General features: G+C 37.6%; 2 protein-coding genes across 3 annotated transcripts; one reads left to right on the forward strand and one right to left on the reverse strand.

The window, feature by feature from the left end:
• Positions 1 to 350: 350 nt before the first annotated feature.
• On the forward strand, positions 351 to 13,463 carry SNAP23 (synaptosome associated protein 23). The gene is made up of 7 exons (XM_009277567.2): positions 351 to 448; positions 1,032 to 1,073; positions 2,280 to 2,328; positions 3,406 to 3,523; positions 7,006 to 7,158; positions 7,747 to 7,891; positions 10,435 to 13,463. Exons 1-7 carry the CDS (start codon positions 392 to 394, stop codon positions 10,498 to 10,500), a joined length of 630 nt encoding a protein of 209 aa, XP_009275842.1. The 5' UTR covers positions 351 to 391; the 3' UTR covers positions 10,501 to 13,463.
• A 1,872-nt stretch (positions 13,464 to 15,335) lies between these two features.
• Positions 15,336 to 20,710, reverse strand: LRRC57 (leucine rich repeat containing 57). Of its 2 annotated transcripts, XM_009277568.1 has the most exons (7): positions 20,628 to 20,710; positions 20,228 to 20,406; positions 18,870 to 19,005; positions 17,549 to 17,817; positions 16,882 to 17,067; positions 16,622 to 16,690; positions 16,177 to 16,268 (listed from the first exon to the last, which is right to left on the reverse strand). In XM_009277568.1, exons 2-6 carry the CDS (start codon positions 20,309 to 20,311, stop codon positions 16,643 to 16,645), a joined length of 723 nt encoding a protein of 240 aa, XP_009275843.1. In that variant the 5' UTR covers positions 20,312 to 20,406; positions 20,628 to 20,710; the 3' UTR covers positions 16,177 to 16,268; positions 16,622 to 16,642. The 2 variants fall into 2 exon arrangements, with proteins under 2 accessions (XP_009275844.1, XP_009275843.1); XM_009277569.2 differs by lacking the exon at positions 16,622 to 16,690 and having other exon boundaries at positions 15,336 to 16,268; positions 20,628 to 20,703.
• Positions 20,711 to 21,172: the final 462 nt, after the last annotated feature.

The following is a 21,172-nucleotide window of genomic DNA, read 5'->3' on the forward strand; positions in this document are numbered from 1 at the left end:
AAACTAATGTGCTTTTCCAACATGGAGAAGGTTTTTATTTTAAGACTTCGTTTCCAGATTTTTACCTTAAACTAACAACAGATAGAATTTTCCAAAAATGTTTAGGAAGCCAAGTATTGGAAAGGAAACTATTTCACATACTGATTGTTCCTGCATTTCTCTTAGCTCCTCGGTTATGTCTTATCAGCTGAATAATTCTTTTAGTGCCTTCTAGTCCTAACCAGGTATTGTACTAAGCAGAATGAAATGTGTAGGCTTTCATTCTTTGAACTGTCTTCTAGTTTCAGCTCAAAATACTGATAAAAGGGTAATTCTGATGCTTAACTGGTATCTCTTATTACAGGGGGAAGATTCTCTTTAACGTTATTACTTACAAGTAATAGTTCTCATCATGGCTGAACTATCGCCTGAAGAAATTCAGCTGCGGGCCAACCAGGTCACTGATGAGGTAAATATTACAGGAAGCCATCTGGGATAACAGTACTTATCTGCCAAGATTACAATATCTTTTAAAAATAAAGACAGTTTAGGGTAGTGATTCTGCAAGGGTGTAGCTGAATGTTTCAAACTCCTGCTTTACTTGGTGTAAAGCAATACTGGAGTGAAGACTACTCCTACAAGTAAGAATGAATTTAAATTTATGCATTGTAAAGCCACCTACTTGACTGAGTACTGATCACCCAGTCCCGATTACTGAGACAATGCAGGCTGGGTACCTATTCTATTCTTAATCATGTTGATACTTCATGACTTTTTTTATTTAACTAAAATTAATTTGAATATATTTTCTTCTATAATGACTTTCCAATAGGATAAGCAAAGTACCTGCAAGTACTAAAACCCAAGGGTTTTCTAGCTACTGAAAAAAACTCTAGTATGCTGCCACTATGACTGTGTTGTAGTGTGTATTACGTATAGACAGGCTGATGAACCTTTGTATACTAGTTGCCTTACTGCAATGAACTGGTAAACAAGACTTTCAGACACTGATATATACTGTTAACGCACTAATTTTTAAATTTTCTTTCTAGTCTTTGGAAAGCACAAGGAGGATTCTTGGCTTGGCCATTGAGGTAACGAAAAGCTTTTTAATTCCATGGGGACTTAATAATTTAAGTATAAGAAGCAGCATGTTAACTATCACAAAGTGATCTTAATCACTTCTGTGTCTTTCTCAAACTTTTTTGTGAGACACACACTTCGTTATTAGAAGTTGCTGCTTTAATTCAGTAGTAGAGTTGGGATGACTTAAACCTAATGTTTTTCACATTATGTAAAGTTAGATCACAGAAGGATCAATATCCTTTTTACTTGTTTTCCTCTTAAGCAAAATGGCCTAATCTCCAAATGCTACAGATCAATTATAAAAAGTCTTCTGTGATAGTCAGTTATGGCTTTGGCTGCTGCATCACTTGCTTCTCATAACATCTTCTGTTTGTCTTTTAGCTCACTTTGCCTCTGAACGGTGTGAAAATGTCTTGCTTTGAGGAGGAGGGTAGGGCAGGGCTCAGTTGGGTGGGGTAGTAGAAGGTAGGACTGCTTTTGGTTCTAAAGTTCAAAAGTAGTTCTACATACACCTTCTTACAATCTGTTCATTAGTTTTAACTTTAAAAATAGTTAAGTATGGTGATGAAACTCCTTATGATGATAACTCCTGCCATAGACAGTTCTATGCTGCCAGTTTACAGTAAAGCAAGGGTGCAACTTGCATGCTAGATTCAAGACTTTGAGCCAGCAAAGAGCTGTACTGTGGTATATTCCTCACCGCTGATATCTTTTGCTTGGTTCTAAAACTAGTGATGGGCTATTCTCTTCCTGATTTCTTCTGCTGAATTCTCAAGAATGGTTTTGCAGGCTTTGTTTTGCTTTCTTTTATCTGGCTTCCAGGACTAAAGGCCTTGTCAGCCCTACTGAAGAGAGTAGGAATAAAGAATGAACTAAATGCCACTTTTCAAAACAAAGCACAGCTAGGTTTACTTTTTTAGCTTGATGTTGTTATAGTTCAATCTGAGCACTACAATAAATTTTATCATCTTGTTGTAATATAAAAAAACCTCAACCCCCCCACCACCAATTGAGATAATGACAGGTGAGATTATCATCAGCCTAACATAGGATCTAATTTGAAACTTAGCATAGCTTTACTACAGAATTTATTCCTAGCACAGTGTTTTATTCTGAACTTGGTTGGCTTATTGAATTCACTATAGAGACCTTCTGAGTTTGCACTGCTGTACTGAAATCTGTTTTTATATCTGCAAATAAACTTCTTTCTGCAGTCCCAGGATGCCGGCATCAAAACTATCACCATGCTGGATGAACAGGGAGGTGAGTTCTTCCATCTTCTTCTCTAACACTGAAAATCAATTTTATGACTGTAAGAAAAAGGATTATCATTCAAGAGTTGTTGCTGAAACTAAAGGCTTATTAAAGACTACTTATGTGAAAATCAGATTTGCTAATTGGTTATTCACATGTGTTTGTAGTATTTAAAAGAGGCTTTAAAGTAGTTGAGAGACCATGTTAGTTACGCTGTAATACAGCCTCTGCTACAGAAGCTGTTTCTTTCCACCACAGCATGAATGTAACTGTCTGCATTTATTCTAAAATGTTGTGGTTTAACCTCAGTCGGCAACCGAGTACCGCACAGCTGCTCGCTCAGTCCTCCTCCCCTTACCCCCCGGTGGGATGGGGGAGAGAATCGGAAGGGTAAAAGTGAGAAAACTCATGGGTTGACATAAAGACAGTTTAACAGGTAAAGCAAAAGCCGTGCACGCAAGCAAAGCAAAACAAGGAATTCATTCACTACTTCCCATCGGCAGGCAGGTGTTCAGCCACCCCCAGGAAAGCAGGGCTCCATCATGCGTAACGGTTGCTTGGGAAGACAAACGCCATCACTCTGAATGTCCCCCCTTCCCTTTTTCTTCCCCCAGCTTTATATGCTGAGCATGACATCACATGGTATGGAATATCCCTTTGGCCAGTTTGGGTCAGCTGTCCTGGCTGTGCCCCCTCCCAGCTTAGTGTAAGCACTACCTAGCAACAGCTAAAACATGGGTGCGTTATCAACATTGTTCTCACCCTAAATCCAAAACACAGCACTGTACCAGCTACTAAGAAGGGAATTAACTCTATCCCTGCTGAAACCAGGACATAAAAGCAGCAATAGAAGTGCTGCTCTAAGGACAGGGAAAATATTTTTAATGTAGTAAATAGAACTTAATATCTTTCTCAAATTAAAAAAAAAAAAAAAAAGAAAAATTCCAGAAGGCAGGAAAGAAAGGCATTAGTCTTGGTATAAAGATAGAACTGAAACTTGTAAGTTCCTGCTTGAAAGAAATGTTAATATCCCATCCCCACCTTCCCCCAATCCATGTTTATTCAGGTTACTTGTTTCTTTTCTAGAACAACTAAACCGCATAGAAGAAGGCATGGACCAGATAAATAAGGATATGAGAGAAGCTGAGAAGACACTGACAGAGCTCAACAAATGTTGTGGGCTCTGTGTCTGTCCTTGTAACAGGTAAGTTAAATTAGTACTTGGGTCTGAAGTTCTAGAATATTCCCAATAGCTACTGTACTGGGAGATGGTCTCTAATAAAAAAGCTAATTAAAAAATGCTGAATCTCTAGGAAAGTTGACTGTTTTGGTTTGTAGAGGTGCACCCTTTTAAAATGGTATGAGAGTAGCTAAAGCTTACTTGCATCTAACCATATATTGTGCCCCTTTCACTGTATAACATCCTGCACAATTGTGCCCTAATCTCCTTAAAGCTTGTATTTAGTAGAGTACTATCAATGTCCATACAGATGAGACCAAAATGGACTGCAAATAGCTATGCGTAAGTGCCTGTCTGTTAGAAATTTGACTCTAAAAATAATTTTTTCACAAAAGTACTTTTGTACTAACTTAAAAGCAAGATAACTTCTGTTTTGGAGAAGGAAAGTAATATTGGTTCTTTAGGCATTTGGAAAATGTTCATGCTTTAGGAAGAGAGTAGGAGAACAGATGTTGGTGTTAAAGCTTTAATCTTTCACTAGTGACTACATAAATTCTTGCAGACCTGCTTCATAGTACCTTTATAAGATCAGTGTTATGGCTACCATATCCAAATCAGTTAAGAGTAATCTAATCTTTTGTGTGGCACTTGATTTGTACTTCTAAACACCTAAACAGCCTAAACAATGATCAAAAATCAGTATTATAAGGAAAACAATATTTATTTTTGGAGGTGTGCTAGCTTTATCTTTAAGCAGCAAAGTATCAAATTGATTTGTGTGAATTGGATGTCATCATAGTTCTTCCAAGTGAAGGAGAAATAAGTTATTTTAAGAGTGTGACCTCTGAAGTGAATAGTGTGTGTGTTTGTTCACTTTTAGCTCTTTAGCATGAGCAAAAAAACCTTATAATTCAACTGAGAGGTAGCAGAAATTTAGGTAAAAATTCCTTGGAGTAGCTGAGTCTGTTTATCCAACAGCATAATACTTTGAGGATCATTTAGGATAGATACGAATGTGGCTTCTAAGGCTGAAAGTCTTAGAGCTTTAGTACCTTGAAAAGGCAGATAGTTCTGTCCTGACTTCTGGATAGGTGTGCTTACTGCTTTATATTAGTTTTATCAAGCTGATGGGCTTTGAGCATCTTGATATGCTCAGTCTTTGTTTTCTGTAGTTGACAGTCTTATTTCACCAAAGCTAAGCAGCTTATTGACACTGAGCAAGCTCAGAATTTGTGAACTCTTGTGGCACTCCAAATACACAGATAACAATAGAAGAAATGAGTTGTGTACCAAAATGAGCAGTAAGGTGCGGAAAAGTCTGCTAGATTACAAGTAGAGGGCAATGAAGAAGAAGAAACTGTGAATGCCTTTCATATATCTACTGGTACATCAATTTTTCTGTCAATGTCAGAGTTATTTGTCAACCAGTTATCTCCAAAGCTTTTCATTTTTTCATAAAGCATAAAGCTAAATCAGAACACTTGCTGAATTAAGTATTGCTTTTCTCATTTCTCCTAGGCTTAGATTATTTATAAAAGCTTTGTGAAAACACAAAATACTAGCAGTACTCTAATATAATCTATGTACTAATAACAATTTACCTGTTTGCCGGTCTTTACTATTCTTTCTTCTCCATTCTCTCCTAACACTGACACTTGCTTTCTAAAAATGAAGACTAGGATAAGAAGCTGTATTCACTTAACTGGTGAAAGCGGATTTTAGGACAAGGTCAGTCTTACTAGTGCAGATGTACATTTAACCAGCTGTCTGAAGTGATGCTTCTATTGGATTTGTGCTTGCACGTGCATGATGTCTGCATGCAGGTCTCCTTGTGACTGTGATGTGTTGTAATACCGATCTGAATAGAAAATGGCAATTACTATGGAGCGTATTAGTTGTGGAAATGTTGAACAACTGTTTGAGCCCTTGCTGGTTTGAAAGGTTGTATAAATTGTCTTACTCTTACAGAAATGAAACATGAGAAAAGTGACTATATAGTAATTTGAAAAATGGCTTTTAAAAAAAAAAAAAAAATCAGGTGGTGTGAAGCTTTGTTCTTAATTGTGCTTAGTTTGAGCAACAATTCTGTTTCCAGCTGTCTACTTCAGATGTGCAAGTAGTTTTCAGGCCACTTGTTTTTGTTCAATAAATTCCTCAGTTACCTCTGGCACCTAAGACTTTGCTAATCCAGAAGCCAAATATACAAAGCTCTCCTGCTGTTGCGGCTTTAGTATGAATGAGATTAAAATACAATGCTCAATCTAGTTGCAGTAAACCTAAAGAGCTCTTTAAGCCTGTGTATGCATAAGGAGCTAGAATTGACTAGTTCAGGTTTCTTTAGGGTTCTGCTGGGTGCAACAGTTCCATTATGAACTGAGAAATTATTCCATTTCTTCCCCTTGATGTATTCATACTAGATTACTTTTCATAGGATCTGACCTATGAAATAAAATTTCTGATTTTGATTACATAAATGCCAGAAGAATGAGGGGAATATTTCTTCATTACAGCTAATTTCACACCTCTTCAAATGTGAAATATCTGGGCTACTGAAAGGCACTATAGATACAGAAATTGATTACCTGTAATTGTAAAGTTAGATGTGCTGAAAGACACTACAGATTTCCCTTCATAGGCTTTTAAAGAAGCAGGAAAATGGCAGTGGAGTCTGGATTATTTATCTTAAACCTGAAAATGCCAGCAAGCAAGGTGAATGTGAGAATATTCTTCTCAACATACGTTCTTTAGGGTTCATGAGAACTGACCCCAATTTAGATCAGTTATTTTTTCTGTTATATTTTCTTCCCCTCTTGCTTTTGTGGGTCTGTGATTCTTGAGATTGCTTCATGTCAGTGTGCTTTCTTTAATTTTTTTTTTCTTTTCTGGATTATGTGGTAAAAGTGTAATGGTAAGTTGGTTTGTTGCTTTAATGGAGTTAGTACAATTGAATTGCAGAATGAAGGAGCTATTTAAACATGATTACTGTTATTTCATAATCAAAATTAACCTGAGAAACATTAACTTTAAAAAAAGACTTGGCAACAGAGTATGTTTGACAAAAACAGTAGAGATTGTTTTCTTGCATAGTGTAGCTACTTGTATTTGAGGGAGTGTTTTCCTTCATCCCCATTTCTTCCCTGAAAAGTAATCCTAACTCTAGACTAACTCCTGTTGTAAATGCAACTTGACTTTATGACAGTGTAAGTTTTCCTGTTACTGTCATAAGCTTCCCCTCTTCTGGTAAAGTATATTACTTTGGGGAAATTACTGTGCTTGTATTAAAGCTTAAGACCAAATTAATCACTGTCCCTAGAGTAACTCAGTTATGTTTCTACTATCCCAATATAAGAAATTCTATTGTATAGACAAGGCTTTGTCTATACAAAATCTAATCTCTCTCAGGCACAAGACAAATGTTTCTGAAAATCCTAGATTAATACAAGAACTTCAGTCAGGTAGCCGTATTTCTGATCTAGCTGTTCAGACTTCTTATTTTTACTGAGTAGGACGAAGAACTTTGAGGCTAGCAAGGCATACAGGGCAACCTGGGGAGATGGAACGGAGAACTCAACAGATCATGTGATATCCATGCAACCAAGAAGTATAAATCAGCAGCAGCCTCAGACTGCTGGAGGACCGAGTGGTGGATATATTACAAGGTTTGCTTCTTCATATTTCTCAATCTCAAATGCAGAAATCCTAAGCTACCAGCTGTCAGCTTCTTTCAGTTGTATTTTAGGCGAAGTTGCTAAATAGTAAGGTTTTTTTTACTACTGCTTTGAGGAATTGTTACTGCTTGGAGAGGAGATGGCAGACACCTACACTTTCAGTATTATAGTGCTCATCTTACCACTATGAAAAAAATGAAAGTGTGGTATTATCAGTCTGTTTCTGGATGTGAGGACTATAGAGCTTAGTGCTCAGTTATTGAGGGGACTGTTAAAAATATCAAGGACTCTTCTTGTCATAAAGTATATTTGAGACAAACTCATGCCTTAAACTTCCTCTGGTAGTTATTATTTTAAATTCTAAGGCTATTTTTGTAATAGTGGCTAGCTTAGCACCCTTTTTTTGGTGAGCTGCTTGCTTGGAATACATGGGGTTTTAAAAGCAGAAAAACGTACCTTGGCTTGAATACATTGCCTGTCAGATAACTGTGCAACAAACAATTTCTATTAAAGTAAATTTAGGGTAGGGAAAAGCAAGTTCTTGGTTCTTGGATAACATTGTCATAATTATTTGAACAGGATAACAAATGATGCCAGAGAAGATGAAATGGATGAAAATCTTGCTCAAGTGGGAAACATTCTTGGGAATTTGAAAAACATGGCTTTGGATATGGGCAATGAGATTGATGCCCAGAATAAACAAATAGAACGGATAAATGTAAAGGTAAGTGTCAAAGGTGCTCTCTGCCTTCAGCTTAGAGGTTGTTACTGAGAAGTTATAAGGAATGGGCTCACTGTCCTATCTGCCTGTATTTGCAGTAAATATGCATTAAGATTATATCATCCTCTAGGTTGCAGTCATTTGAACAAGAGATACATCTTGGTGTTTGGGTGTGTAGCTGAAAATTCAAATGCTTCAGAGTGTCAGGAAACCTAAAAATACAGCACAGGTCACTGCTTACTCTGAAAACAACTAAGCTTGATTGGATCAAAAGGGCAAACATTTACTGGCGGTATAACTGGGGGATTGTTGCTAGCAGGGAATCTTGTATGTGGTAGGGAATAGGTATTTTTAACAATAGCAAGATTCTTCTGGAATTCCTAAAAAGTCACTATAATCATTGACTATAAAATAAAACACAGGTAACTCATTGCCCTAATTCTTGTGGACAGGTTAATATTGGGGCTGGAAAGACTTTGGAATAATAGGTTTTGTAGGTGCGTGGGGACATGGCCTGCTGTCGTCTGCACATGAAGTTAGCCATAGCCAGTAGCATCTTTTTCTTTTTTCTTTATTGCTTTAAAGATTAACTTCCCAAAACAGATTAATCATATGTAAATGTCGGGGGGGGTTCTTTCAGAGGGCAACCTATGAGGAAGTTAGTTATATTTTAGAAATCCCCATATTCTGAAATGAATAGAAGTTCTTTTACAGGCATCCTGGTTAAGAAAGGAAATGAAAGCTTTAATGAATAGTGTCCAGTAAAGATTTAAAAAAGCAGAAGTGGATACCAATTGCTGTAAAAATATAAATTAAGGCAAAATGAGAAGTTAAAAATATCACTGAAATGCCCAGTAGAGTTAAAAGCAAGAGGAATGGAATTTCCTCAAATATACAGAGCTAGTCTGACATAAATGCTGGTTGTACCTATGTCAGCATGATCTTATGGAGGATGCCTTAATTGTCTTTCACTGTTCCCTGAAACTGCAGATCTGAGGTGGTTATCAAGTAAAAACTCAAGCACTTTAAAGAACACTAGAAAAGCTAATCGTAGTTTAAAATGAGGTGTGAAATTCTTACAACTTATGAAGTGGACTGAAAATTGCCTGGTCAAATTAACTGCAAGTGGGAATTACTGTTTTTAGCAGTAGTGTTTCTGGTAGTTTCAAGCAACTGTTTTGGCCTGATGCTCTTTCATTCTAGTGGTCTGAATAAATCTTGCTGATCAAGTCTAACTATTGAAATATGATGTAAACAAGTTAGAATTGTTTTACAAAACAGCAATAAAAATGAAAGTGCAGTTCCTGGCTTTGACTGGCAACCTGCCTGAGGATATTTAAATTGATCCTTTTCTGCTGATAACTGTTTTTAAATCTAGTGAACAGTGTTTCTTTATATGGTACTGTCCTTTGGAGTTTTACCCTCAACATTTTGATTTGGTTTCCACAAAGAGCAGTATTAAGCTTAACTTCAGAATAGAGCTGATGCTTCTGGTTTAATTTAAAAAAAAAAAAAAAAAAAAAAAAAAATTCCAACTAACCTGGGAAATATATAGGCTTGACTGGGTGACTTTTGTTAGCCTGCAGTGTTAAGCAGGACTCCTAGTCTGAATAAACCCCTAATAAAAGCTTATGTTACTGGCTTTTTCCAAGAGGAGGATCTGGTAGCTAGAACAATGTTTCCAAGGTGGTGTTAACAGTAGATTCCTGCCCCTTCCCAACCCTTGACCCAGAGGGCAGGAAGGAAAGAACAGGAGGGAAGGGCTTGAACTGGCAATGTCCTCTTCCCAGCCCACTGCAGTATGAAGGTGTGAAATGGCTAATACTTGGCACAGGTAGAGCTTCTCAGGAGTTCCACTTCTCATGGTGAGGGCAGAGGCTAGTTTTGTGCTTATTACCCCTCCTGCTCATTTCCCCACTGCAGGGTGGATAATCAGGGAATTATTTCGAAGCTCCTTATCATACCTTTCAGTAAAACTATATTTTGACACTCGTTCAGCCCAGATGCTGTAGCTGACTTTTGATGCTTTATAGTAGTAAAACAATTATAAAATAAAGTGCTTTTCTTACAGATACCATACTATGATGACACTAGGACACTGGAGGTTGTGCAGATGAAAACCAGGGATTTGCACTAAGCAAAATAATTCTGACATTATGCGCATAGGTCACTTCCAGTTTTGATTATTACTTCTAGTCCATAGCAACAAAGTTGCTCTGTAGAGGTCCTTAAGATGTCTAAACACTTGGAGAGAGGGAATTTTTATCCCCTTGTTCTGTTAATATTCTTACAGCAGCTTGCTTCAGCAAGTCAAGATGTTTTGAGGGTCAGCTAAAGACTAAAAACGGTTTCTCCTGATTATGTTTCTGCCAAAATTGACAGCCTATGCTGGCTAAAAAAAAAAAAAATTACTTCTAGCTTATAAAAGTTGCTCCCCTTCTGTCTACCACAGCAATAATACCCTGCAATTCAGAAGTTCATGTCAGTTTGAACTTTTAAATTTTTGCATGAAGTCTGCAAATGACCTATGAATTTGTCTCTTTCAGGCTGATACAAACAGGGAACGCATTGAGCAAGCCAACATCAGAGCCAAGAAACTAATTGACAATTAAAGCCTCCTGTCATTGTTCAATGACACTATCTGTCCAGCTGCAAGCCACCGTATTCATGGATCTGTGAAACTTCTATTCTGAAATAAGAGGGGCTGGGGAAAAATGAAGCAGTACCCTTTCTATAGGGATTAATTTTCTTTTTTTTTTATTGCTTCATGTAAACGTGGCCTTGACTCCAAGAAAGCAGCCAGCATAACTTCTTCCTACTCATCTACCTTCACTTTCTTTAAATTGCTCAGGGCTAAAAGTGTTATGGCTTTGAGAATCTTCTTGCATGTTTTATTCCCCTTCCGAGTCTCTTTTTTTCCCTGCACCCAAAATACAGTCCTTTATTGAAGTTAAACAAGCAGGGTAACCTGAATTCACAGTTGTGGGAAGTTGGAGAGGGCACTTTGCACTGTTTGAAATACCTCATAAGTTGAGTGTCTTCACTAAAATAGGGACTTGGTGAATATTGTCTGACTTGTATCTCTAGCAGGCTAACTATAGTTTTACAGTCCAAGCCACATGATTGGTTTGGGGTTGAGTTTGTGGATTACAGAATTGAAGAGGCCCACTACTTACTACTTGTGGGTTGAGGGCTTTAAAACACTTCCTAAACATGCAAACTTTAATGTAAAGGTAACTGGAGGGGTATACAGGTTTCCATTTCTTTACTGTAAATTGACATGGGTTTAGAGGCCGTGACTAGGAAATTATGCTGCATTGTTCTGATAGTATTTGTTGCATGTGTATATATACCTGATCTAAACCCCATGCACATGTGAGTAGAAGAAAACAAAATTATCTCCCTAAAGTATTTATTTGATGGAAAATTTTATGCCCCTCATGTAAAAGTTAACTTTTAAGTGTTTGAATGATGCATCTTAACTGGAAGAAACTGAGTAGAAAAGCATGCAGCTTTCTTGCATCCCATATCAGATTCTATTTTGGCCAGTTTTCACTGGAGTTCAGTTTATGCCTTTTTCCAGTGCAAAATAATGACTGAGATCTGGTGCAGAGTTTGTTCTCAGCAGTGACTTTGGGGGAACTTTTTAAACCTACTGAAAACAGAGAAGCTTATTATGAAACTTCTTTGTCACAAGTCTGGAGGAAGCAGTACCTATTTAAGAACTGTATGCTAGTTCTAAATAAAGTAGTTCTAAATAGATTCCTGACTGGTTTATTATTGCAGACTCTAGGACTGGAAATATTACATGTCCAGTTGCTTGCAACTAAAATGTTCCTGTTCTGTTGCAGAACAGAGGAGTTTCTGACCAGGTGAGGCAAAGCTCTCTTCCTATGAAGAGGAAAAACATTTTGGCTACTGTAATATAATCAGATTTATTCCCAGGATTTTCTTGAATTTTTTTTTTTGAACGTAAATTGCAAGTGACCTGTATAACTTTAACTCTACCCAGCAATATATTCTGCCTGTTTTAAAGGTGGAAATGATGCTTTGGACTAACCTGTGATACTCAGTGTTAGATGGCAAAAACCTTCAAACCAAATTGATTGGAGGAATAATTAAAACTAATAGCATTATGGGCTGGTTTTTTGGAAGGACAGCCCACAAGTATCCTGTAGCCATTAATAATAAATCCCAGGGCGAGAGAGATGACACTGGTCTGCTGAAATGTAAGACAGTGTTAAGTGTTTTGTTTTGTTTTTCTTTTCAGTAGAAATACAATCAGTATTACTGGTATATTCTCAGTTCACCCCAGGACAACTTGATATTTAAATAAGAGAAAAACAAACAAAAAAAACCCCAAAATGACAAACAACACCCTCCTGCCCAAAACTGACCAAAGGATGGAGCTGCTGCATATAATAAATAGGCCAGTGGTAGACTGTCTTATGTGAATAAGGTAAAGTCCTTTTAGGGGACTGGATACTTCAGTAGTGCATGTTGGCTTCTGTCTGTCTTCCAGTATTTGTTGGAAAGCTAATGAATTTTAGAAGCTCATTATCTAGCCTATTAGTAATGAAAATCATGTGCTTAAAAACACAAGTAGCAAAGAAGTACTTTTAAGAACATTGTGTAGTAAATTTCTAAACCACTTGCATGGGAAGGCATAGGGCATTTGTATGCTTTTTTTTCCTTCTTACAAACTTCAGGTTAACTGAAGGAATATTTGCTGCTGGTTGTGAAAGCAAAGCATACGTTATTTAATTATGATTGTCTCCTGAAACAGAAGACTAAAGTGGTTGCCTTATTCTGCTTACAACAGTGCAAACCTGCTCTGTAGCATCTGGACATTCCAAACATTGGAATGTTTTCTCCCTTGCCATTACAAGTCCATGTTCTTGACTTCCCTGAGCTCTAACAACAAATTAGCACGTTGGCTGAGAGAATGCTGTGATTGGTATATCAGAATTGTAATATTGCAATGAATACCACACAAGGAAATAATTTCTGAGACTCTGAGCTTGAGTATTAGCGGAGTATCAATACAATGTTCTGATGCAGCAAAAGCCAAATCCGTGAGGGAGTTGGTGCCTTTATGTTAGTGAACAACACAGTCTGCTTCTTGGATTGTCTTATGGTTGTCTGTAGAATAGATGCTTAATTTCCATATCTATGGGATGGAATCAGCACTTGTACATCTTTGTATTTCTGAATGCTATTAAGAATGAAGGTTTACAGTTTCTGCTTTTGATTGTTAAACTATATATTGTGCACAGAAAATACATACTTTTATAACTGAATGTGTGTTAAAACTATTTTCTCTTAGAAATGTCTTTTGTTTAGTTTCCTGTCCTTGAAAAACTTGGCAGAACTAGTTGCTATGATGCAACTAGGAAATTTCCCTTCTATTTTCATTTTGCAGAAATCCTAATGCTAACAAAGGAATGGGTGTAGTTTGGAAGAGAGGAATATTTTGCGTTTTTTTAACTCTAGTTTTCATCCCTGCATAATCAACATCACCTAACTTCAAACTATGAAATGTCCATGTCTTCTTTGAAAGACTGCGATTTGACATGGGACTATACTTCAGGATGATAAAGGAACTAAACAGAATAAAACTCTCCAGTGTTGGTAACAGATGCCTAGCAAACACCTAGTCCAATCAGTGAAGTCTACTGATTTAACCTACTGCCAACGCAATTTCACTTGCAAAGCAATTTAGAATTGTATTTTCTCTGATGCTCAACCCTCAGATTCCCAGAATGCTCTTAGCAGGGAGGAGGTGGGGGGGAAATACAGACTTGTATACAGACAGTACTTGCAGCAGTTTTGAGCTGTAGCAGAGAATAGCATATCTGGGAATGGCTTGGAAGAAGTACTTCTCATACTACTGTGGGGCTGCCTAGTGTATTTCTACCAGTAACTAGGAAAAAAAAATTAGGGACAGCCTGCATACGTAACCATTCTGAGCATGCAGCACGTGTCCCATAGGTACACTTAAACCATGATAGTTGGTAAATTCAAGCTAGCCTGCTCTTGATGAAAGATGAGTTAAGCCTCTCAGCACAGGGGTAGCTATAGGATGAACTGCAGCACGTGCTGCTTGTGCAGTAACTTGCAGAACTTTCCTCTGTGAAGGCTACACGGTGAAACAATTTGCTGTTTACACAATGCAGTGACTTGCAGTTGCTAATTTACCCTTGCTGCACTTGAAACAGCAATGCGCTATCTAAATGTTGATTGAATAAATGCATGAAAAGTGTATCTTACTGTAATGGAAAATCGGAGAGCAAGTAAAATAGGTCTGACACAAAATACATGAATGGTTTATACTGTTAACTAGGGTAATATTTTCTATTTTGATAATGCCAAAACTAAAAACCTGCAAGTGTAACTGTGCATGGAAATAAAATAGTTTTGTAGTATCACTTGTAGGGTGGGTGTGGTGAGAAAGGAAAACTGAGAAACACAAATATAAAACTACTAATTATTTATGTGTACATTATGTGTAGCTAATACTTCAAATGGGATTTAGGTTATCAAATGGAAGGAGCTGAACTTAAAACAAGCCTGGGGCTTTAAACTATTCACTGCTGAATTTTTACATGTCATAATCTGTGGAGTGTATTAGTATGAAGCTGACTAGATTTCTGACTATACAGGGCCTTGCATTATGGTAACATACAGGTTGTGTTCTTAAAGCACTTCCCTAGTTATATCCGGCAAAACAAAGTAGTCTAGTAACATTTGTCTGCTGTCAGCTACTTCTTACAGGAAGATAGTTTTTCCATAAAGTAACACCTGGAATCGGAGTTCTTAAGTAAAACTGGTTCCCTGTTTAATGATGGATCTCATCCATCCTTTGAATAAGGAGCTGATGTTCCCTAAAGCACTCTTATAATGGGTATTACTATGTAAGAATTGAAATAAGACATCAATGGGGTCAGGGAACTAGATACCTCTTCTGAGCATCTTATAAAAGAACTGCTAAGAATTGCTAATCTTAATTATAGTTATTACATTGAGGAAAAAGATTGGCATGGAGGTCACTTCATTTTTCTTAACTACAGATGGCATAAGACACTGAATACGCTTGATGATTACATCAGCAACTTCAAGGAGTTTGCTGTCTAAATGCCTTTCTTGTCTCATGTAAGAAAGCTCAAGTATAGAACAGTAGTTAATGTATGATTACCTGTATGACAGTCTCATTAGGAATAGATGCATCCATGCTTATCTTGCCTCCTGCTTCACTGTTTTGAGCGTGCAGTACATACTAACTGAATTGCTACCAATACTTACATCTCCTCTGCATTCTCAAAGCAGTTGAAGTATAGCTGTTACCAACAACTGATGGAACCAAGTACCTAAGTGATGGCTTTCAGTGATAGCTTAGTACTACTTGTTAAAGTGACGACAGCAGCAGTTACACCAAATAAACTTGAACTGATTTTTTGAAAATTATTTACTAAAATAAACAAGTACGTTTTCCTTTTCAGTATAAGTTACATAATTGCATACATGTTTAGCTCTTTCTAGGTGCTTTTGGTAATAAGGCAGCAGCAGCAGGCTGACAACTAAAACTTTCAGCATTGCTCTGTACACAAGGAGTCAGTGCAGGGATATTGTATTTTCCAGCAATACACATTTTTACTGAATACACTGAAGATGAACCTCATTTTTATTTGATACAGCTCAAGCAGAAGTGGACTGTAGTGCAATTCTTGCTTATGGGAAAAGAAAGCCCATACAGTAAAATATGAATGAAGGATGCTCAAACCATTATTTGTTTACTGGAAGCAGTTAATAAAACACTCAACTTAGCCACAACTATTTGTGCTTCATAAAAAACTTATACAGGTTATAAACTAAATCCTCATCTGTAAAAGTTCTCTGTAGAATAGTGCTTACTGCAGTTCGTACAATGTTTCAGATCTGCTTTGGTGGTAGAACTTCCACGTGCCATCATGGAAAAATGTTTCCAGGAGAAATAATCCTCTACAAACTAACAGCCAGCTTCCTGACAAAAGGGAACTGGCAACTTTGAAATGCTCGTTCCCTTGCTCTGTTAAAGAACAAGCCCTGACAAAGGAGAACGTGTATTGTGTTAAAAGCTATAGTGGCACAAAAATCAAAACTGGCCCCTAGGCAGGTTCATCAGTTCAATACCCATGTTCTCTAGTTCAAGTTTATTCAATGTGGCCTCAACAGACCATATCAGACTACTAGAGGAGGAGTACTCTGATGATCTCCTTCATCAGTCTTGGTTTAAGTCAGTGAAGCAGGCGCTTCAGTCGCTAACTCTTCTTACTGGGAATACAACAGGTCAGAATAATGATCATGCAAACTTCTTCTTTGTAGCTGTAAATCGTTCCATGTACTACAAAGAAAACAAAAAAAAAAAATCTAAGATTCAGAAATTAATACAAGATTCACTATTGAAAGCAGCTAAGCTTCTGCTCTCAGACTCAAAAGCACTCTGCATCTGAAGCATATTTGCATTTCCCAGACACAACCATTACAGCTTTAATGTAAAAAAACAAGCAAACAAAAAAAACCACCAAAAAACTTTCTGCCATTTGCTGTAATTCAGGTTAATATTCTAGAATGTCAGTCCTCACAGTGCTAACAGTCAGATCTCAAGTGTTAAGGATGAACTATCATTAAACAGTTAAGAATGCTGCATAGTAGGAAGCATCTGTTATTTTTTGTCCCATCAAAGTGAAGACTTACTCCTTCACACGCCTATCATCATTAGCTACTCTTCAAAAGATGTTGGTGAAAGACCACTGATCCTGAATCCTATGAGAAAGTTAATCTTAGAAGAACTGTTGAAACTCTTTTCAGAAGTTAGTTACAAATCCAGTACCAGTGACAATACCAGTAGACTGTGCTTTTATTCACCAGCATAAAAGCTTAGTATTGTGAGGAGGTACTGGGTAAGGACTTCACCAGAAGATTCATTTAAAAAAAGACAAAAAAAAGAGACAAACCTTGTCATAACCTTCCAGTTCTCTGAGTTTCTTGATTTCAAAGAGGTTACCTTCTACTGCAAGCAGTGAGATCTGGGAATCACTGAGGATACTTTGAGGAAGCATGCCAAGTTCTAAACAGTTTTCTTCTAAACGCAAGACTTTGAGGCGTGGACAGTGAGAGATCTGCACTGAGATCTGGGAAATCTGGTAGAAATAAAAACAACAAAAAGAAATGGGATTAAAATGTTAGTGATCCATGATTACTTAAAGTGATTTGTGTTTCAGACTAACGTGAAACAATTATCATGTTGTAATATAAACTACATTAACAGTAACTACTTAACAACAATGCGTAAGCAACAATAATAATGGTCAAAAAATCCAAGTAACTTTTTTTTCCTCCATGATGACAGGCAACCTACACATCTGTTTATCAGATTCCTACTCAAGAACTGTTCAAATAATTTTCGGTATGATTAAATTCAGGATTTGTTAGTTAGTCAAATCAGGCAGTTGGATGTATCAGTACACAAATTCTAGTTATGATCCCTCATTTCTGTTGTGTCCAGGAGATGTCTTTTAGCTATAAAGTTTTGATAGTTTCAGCTTATGTTCTGTGGATGTACTAAGTCCAAGATAAACCATGCCCTACATCTACACGCCTGTAGTATCTCAGTTACCAGACCTGATTCTGATTCAAATTGAGCTCAATAGCCTGCAATTCTCCCACAGTGTCGGGTACATTTTGGATCTGGTTTTTGGAAAGATCCACCACATCCAAGTGGCGAAGACCACAGAGTTGTGTAGGCACAGTCCGAAGCTGGTTTCCAGAAAGGCTCAGGGTTTTGAGAGCCAAAAGCTGTCCAAATGCAGCCGGTAGCTGCCTCAAGTGATTGCCATTCAAGAGTAGTGTTTCCAGTTTTTTCAGTTTACACAGCTCCTCAGGTAAAGCAGCTAGAAATAAATGACAGAACAAAGCGATGACCTAAACAAAAAGCAGTAAACATTCATACCCATTTAATTCAAATAAGATTCTGCATGGAAAATGGTGCTATATTACAGTAATTTCTCACAGGATTCCTCCCCATTTTCCAATGAAGGTACAGATCCCTGCACAGAAACTTAAGCCCACTAACAACACATGCTTTTTAACCATCTTCCATAAACATCTTTAAAATAATGTGCAGACAAGGCAGACCTTGCCTTCAGACCAGGCTGAAAACACTACTCAGAGGATTTTAGACTATCAATCAGTTAGTTATACTCTTTAGTAACCACTTTACCAGTGTATTCTATGACATTTGAAGTACCACACAATTCACAGCTTCAGGTCTGCTGCAGCCCTTTAAAGGTATTACTCAACTCACTCAAAAGTAAGTTCTCAGATAATTCATATCGTATCATACCAGCATATAAGCCTCACCAGGTAAGCTCTGCCGGTGTTCATTCATTCCTCATTCTACCTACACATGTATATAACCCATAGCACTCCTTGAGTTCCACTATAGAGTCAGAGGTTTGTAAATCACATTTGTTTTTCAAAAAGGCAGATAATACACAATTAATGCATAAAAAAGTTAGTTTCTTCACCTCATTCTGTTTTTTCCATAAAGTTGGATGTTTGTCCAACAGAAACCAAAACAACCATTGAATGGCCAGCAACATTTTCTACAGATCATCTTCATTACCTGTTCTCTATGCAAGTACTAAACCATCTGACACTGTTAAACCTTCAGATCAGACAAGTCACAGCACAGAAACGTTTTATGGTTTTAAGTACTTACATGTCATTGTAAAACTGATAATACAACTAAGTTGGCCACTAGTTTTGAAGAATTTATGGTTTGGGGGTTTTTTTCCTGTACATGAATTCCAAAGATTTCAGTTTAGGTGACTAAACTCCCCATTTACATCCTGTGAGAGCTAAATCATTAAATTTAGTTTCTGAGCAGAGGAGTCAGGTTATTGTTTTAAAAATCTGTGGAGATATTAATTAGCAGGCATACTCAGTTTGTTGTTGTTTAGAACAAGGCTCTTCAAAAAGGAAAATTTTCCAATGAGTGGTGGCAAGAGCTCTATTTTGTTGTTCGACAAGTCTATTGTCCTTAAGTTGCTTGTTAGCTTCTGCAGATCTTCAGGAAACTACGGGGGAGAAAAAAGATACAGCAATTAAATAGTTGATACAACTTCAAATATTCAAGTTACACAGCTTAAAATTTTAATTGAAATTTGTATTGCTATTACATACTGTCATATGTATTACAATGTCCAATCACCACAGTGTGCAACTAAGTTGGCAAATTTGCTTAATACATAGTTTTAAAAATATTTTTTCATCTGAGTAAGGAAAAAGGGATATAAAGGAGGCAGTCTAACATCTAGAAGAGTAGTTTTTAAGCCAAAGAATTTAAATTAAAAAGAGAGAAGGAAGTATACCATGACACAAGCTTGTTTACGTTTTAGTCCTCTTGTGTGTTTCTCTTAAACATACCTGCTTTTTAAAAATATTCTACAGCTAGTTAACAACTCTATATTTTAGCAGAGTAGGATTGGGAAGTTTTTCTCTTGCTTTCCTTTTTAAATAATTATGTAAACCATTTTCCTTATTCTTATTTACATCCTGTACCACTTTAATCTGCACTTGGCACTGAGCAAAAAAAACCAAACCTGACAATCACCATTAGCGAGTCCTGGTCAATAGACCAGTGATTTTGATTCTCCTTTGGTTTGGCAGGGGAGAAGGGAAGGGAGAAGGTGGGATAGTGGAAGAAGATACTTTAGAAAATTCATGGAAAATTACTGCAATATTGTTATTACGGCTATCCTATGAATTGTTACTAGACTTATGGTTCCAAGACATTCTGTGTTTTTCTGCAGTTGAGTCAAAGTCAAGACAATTTCTGATATAATAAACTTGAAGATGTTTCCAGCCCAGTGAACAGCCTGTACAGACTATTCATATGACTACAACTAAATACAGCGTAAGTATCTAAATGCGACAAATTGTGGAGTATCTTTCTAGGGAACAATACAGTTATAAAATTTACTTTTTTTCCTCCAAGTTTACAGCCCTTCTTTAAGAAGCACAACATCATCATAACTAGTACTTCTTGAACATACATGTACTCTAAAGCATAAGATCAGAAGCATGCAAGTGTCCTGACAGACAAATCCTCAATCAGAAGACAGTGCAAGCAAAAATCTGCTCTGCAAAAAGGAAAAAAAAATTCTTGAAATAATACTATCCATCACTATTTATGAGAAATACATGTACACAGTGCATTATGATAATGAGGTGGTAATTTCTTTCCAAAATTGTCAGTCATACACACAAACAGCCACGTTTCCACTACAGTTACATTACCTCTGTAAGTCCCTTTCCTGTTAGCTGAAACACACCCGTTTTCTGTGCTGTCTCCAGGTGAGCTTTTAATGCACTATTTCCCATCCTAACAGTTCTTTGTCAAGCATACAGAGTTTGAGTGATAGTCTCAGAGAGTTTCTCTCAGTTATTCTGCACTGGAGAACTGCAATCCAAAGTCTCTGCGATAAAGCAAATGTAAAAGTCATTTTATGTGTACTGTCTTCCAACACCACAAGCATCTCAACATACTGAACCGTTTCACTGCTGCGTTTTCATCTCCCTTATAACCAAAACCTAGAACTTAAAAGATTTACTTAGCTTAAGGTGGCTTTATTATAGCACTTTGAATATTGAAATGATGCAACAAATATAATTAAAACTCAGTGGTAAAATTGCATACTTTCCACATTCCGCCTCTTTCAGGGCCCAGTAGCGTAAGGAGATTCTCCATGGAGACTGGCCGTGATTTTAGCGGCATCTACCAGCACTGACCCGCTTCCAATACCGCATTCTGCTTTTTTGGAAACATTTGTTTCATTAAGAGACTTAACTCCTTTCTTGCGACTCTAGATGCAGACAGACAACATCCATCCCCCGTAACTCCAGCAGGGTTTAATCCCCGCGACAAACTACGCCGAGTTACAGGCCGAAGGATTAGCGTCAGGCTTGTAGCCGGGAGGTGGGGAATAAAGCCTAACACAGCACGTAAACAGCCGGGACGAGGAGCCCGAGCGAAGAAGCACTCCCTGCCGCGACGGCTAGAAGTGGGTCAGCAGGACCCTCGGCACGGGGCAAAGCCAGCAATGACCCACTGCCGGCCCCGGTCCCTCCGCCTCGCCCCGGCCCCGGCCCCGGTCCCTCCGCCTCACCCCCATCGCGGCTGCTCCAGCCCCACCTGGGCCGCTTGGCCCTCACCCTGGCCCCGCCACCGCAGGGAGCTCCGGT

The sequence above is a fragment of the Aptenodytes forsteri genome, unplaced genomic scaffold, assembly GCF_000699145.1.
Source record: "Aptenodytes forsteri isolate BGI_AS27 unplaced genomic scaffold, ASM69914v1 Scaffold146, whole genome shotgun sequence".
Lineage (NCBI taxonomy): Eukaryota > Metazoa > Chordata > Aves > Sphenisciformes > Spheniscidae > Aptenodytes > Aptenodytes forsteri.

Excerpts from the sequence above, each read along its gene's own strand:
- SNAP23 (XM_009277567.2), top strand. The coding sequence starts at position 392 with ATGGCTGAACTATCGCCTGAAGAAATTCAGCTGCGGGCCAACCAGGTC. Across the intron at positions 7,159-7,746 it reads AGTGGTGGATATATTACAAG|GATAACAAATGATGCCAGAG; the intron begins GTTTGCTTCTTC and ends TTATTTGAACAG. Across the intron at positions 7,892-10,434 it reads TAGAACGGATAAATGTAAAG|GCTGATACAAACAGGGAACG; the intron begins GTAAGTGTCAAA and ends TGTCTCTTTCAG.
- LRRC57 (XM_009277568.1), bottom strand. The coding sequence starts at position 20,311 with ATGGGAAATAGTGCATTAAAAGCTCACCTGGAGACAGCACAGAAAACG. Across the intron at positions 19,006-20,227 it reads CAGGAAAGGGACTTACAGAG|TTTCCTGAAGATCTGCAGAA; the intron begins GTAATGTAACTG and ends TCTCCCCCGTAG. Across the intron at positions 17,068-17,548 it reads TCAATTTGAATCAGAATCAG|ATTTCCCAGATCTCAGTGCA; the intron begins GTCTGGTAACTG and ends TATTTCTACCAG.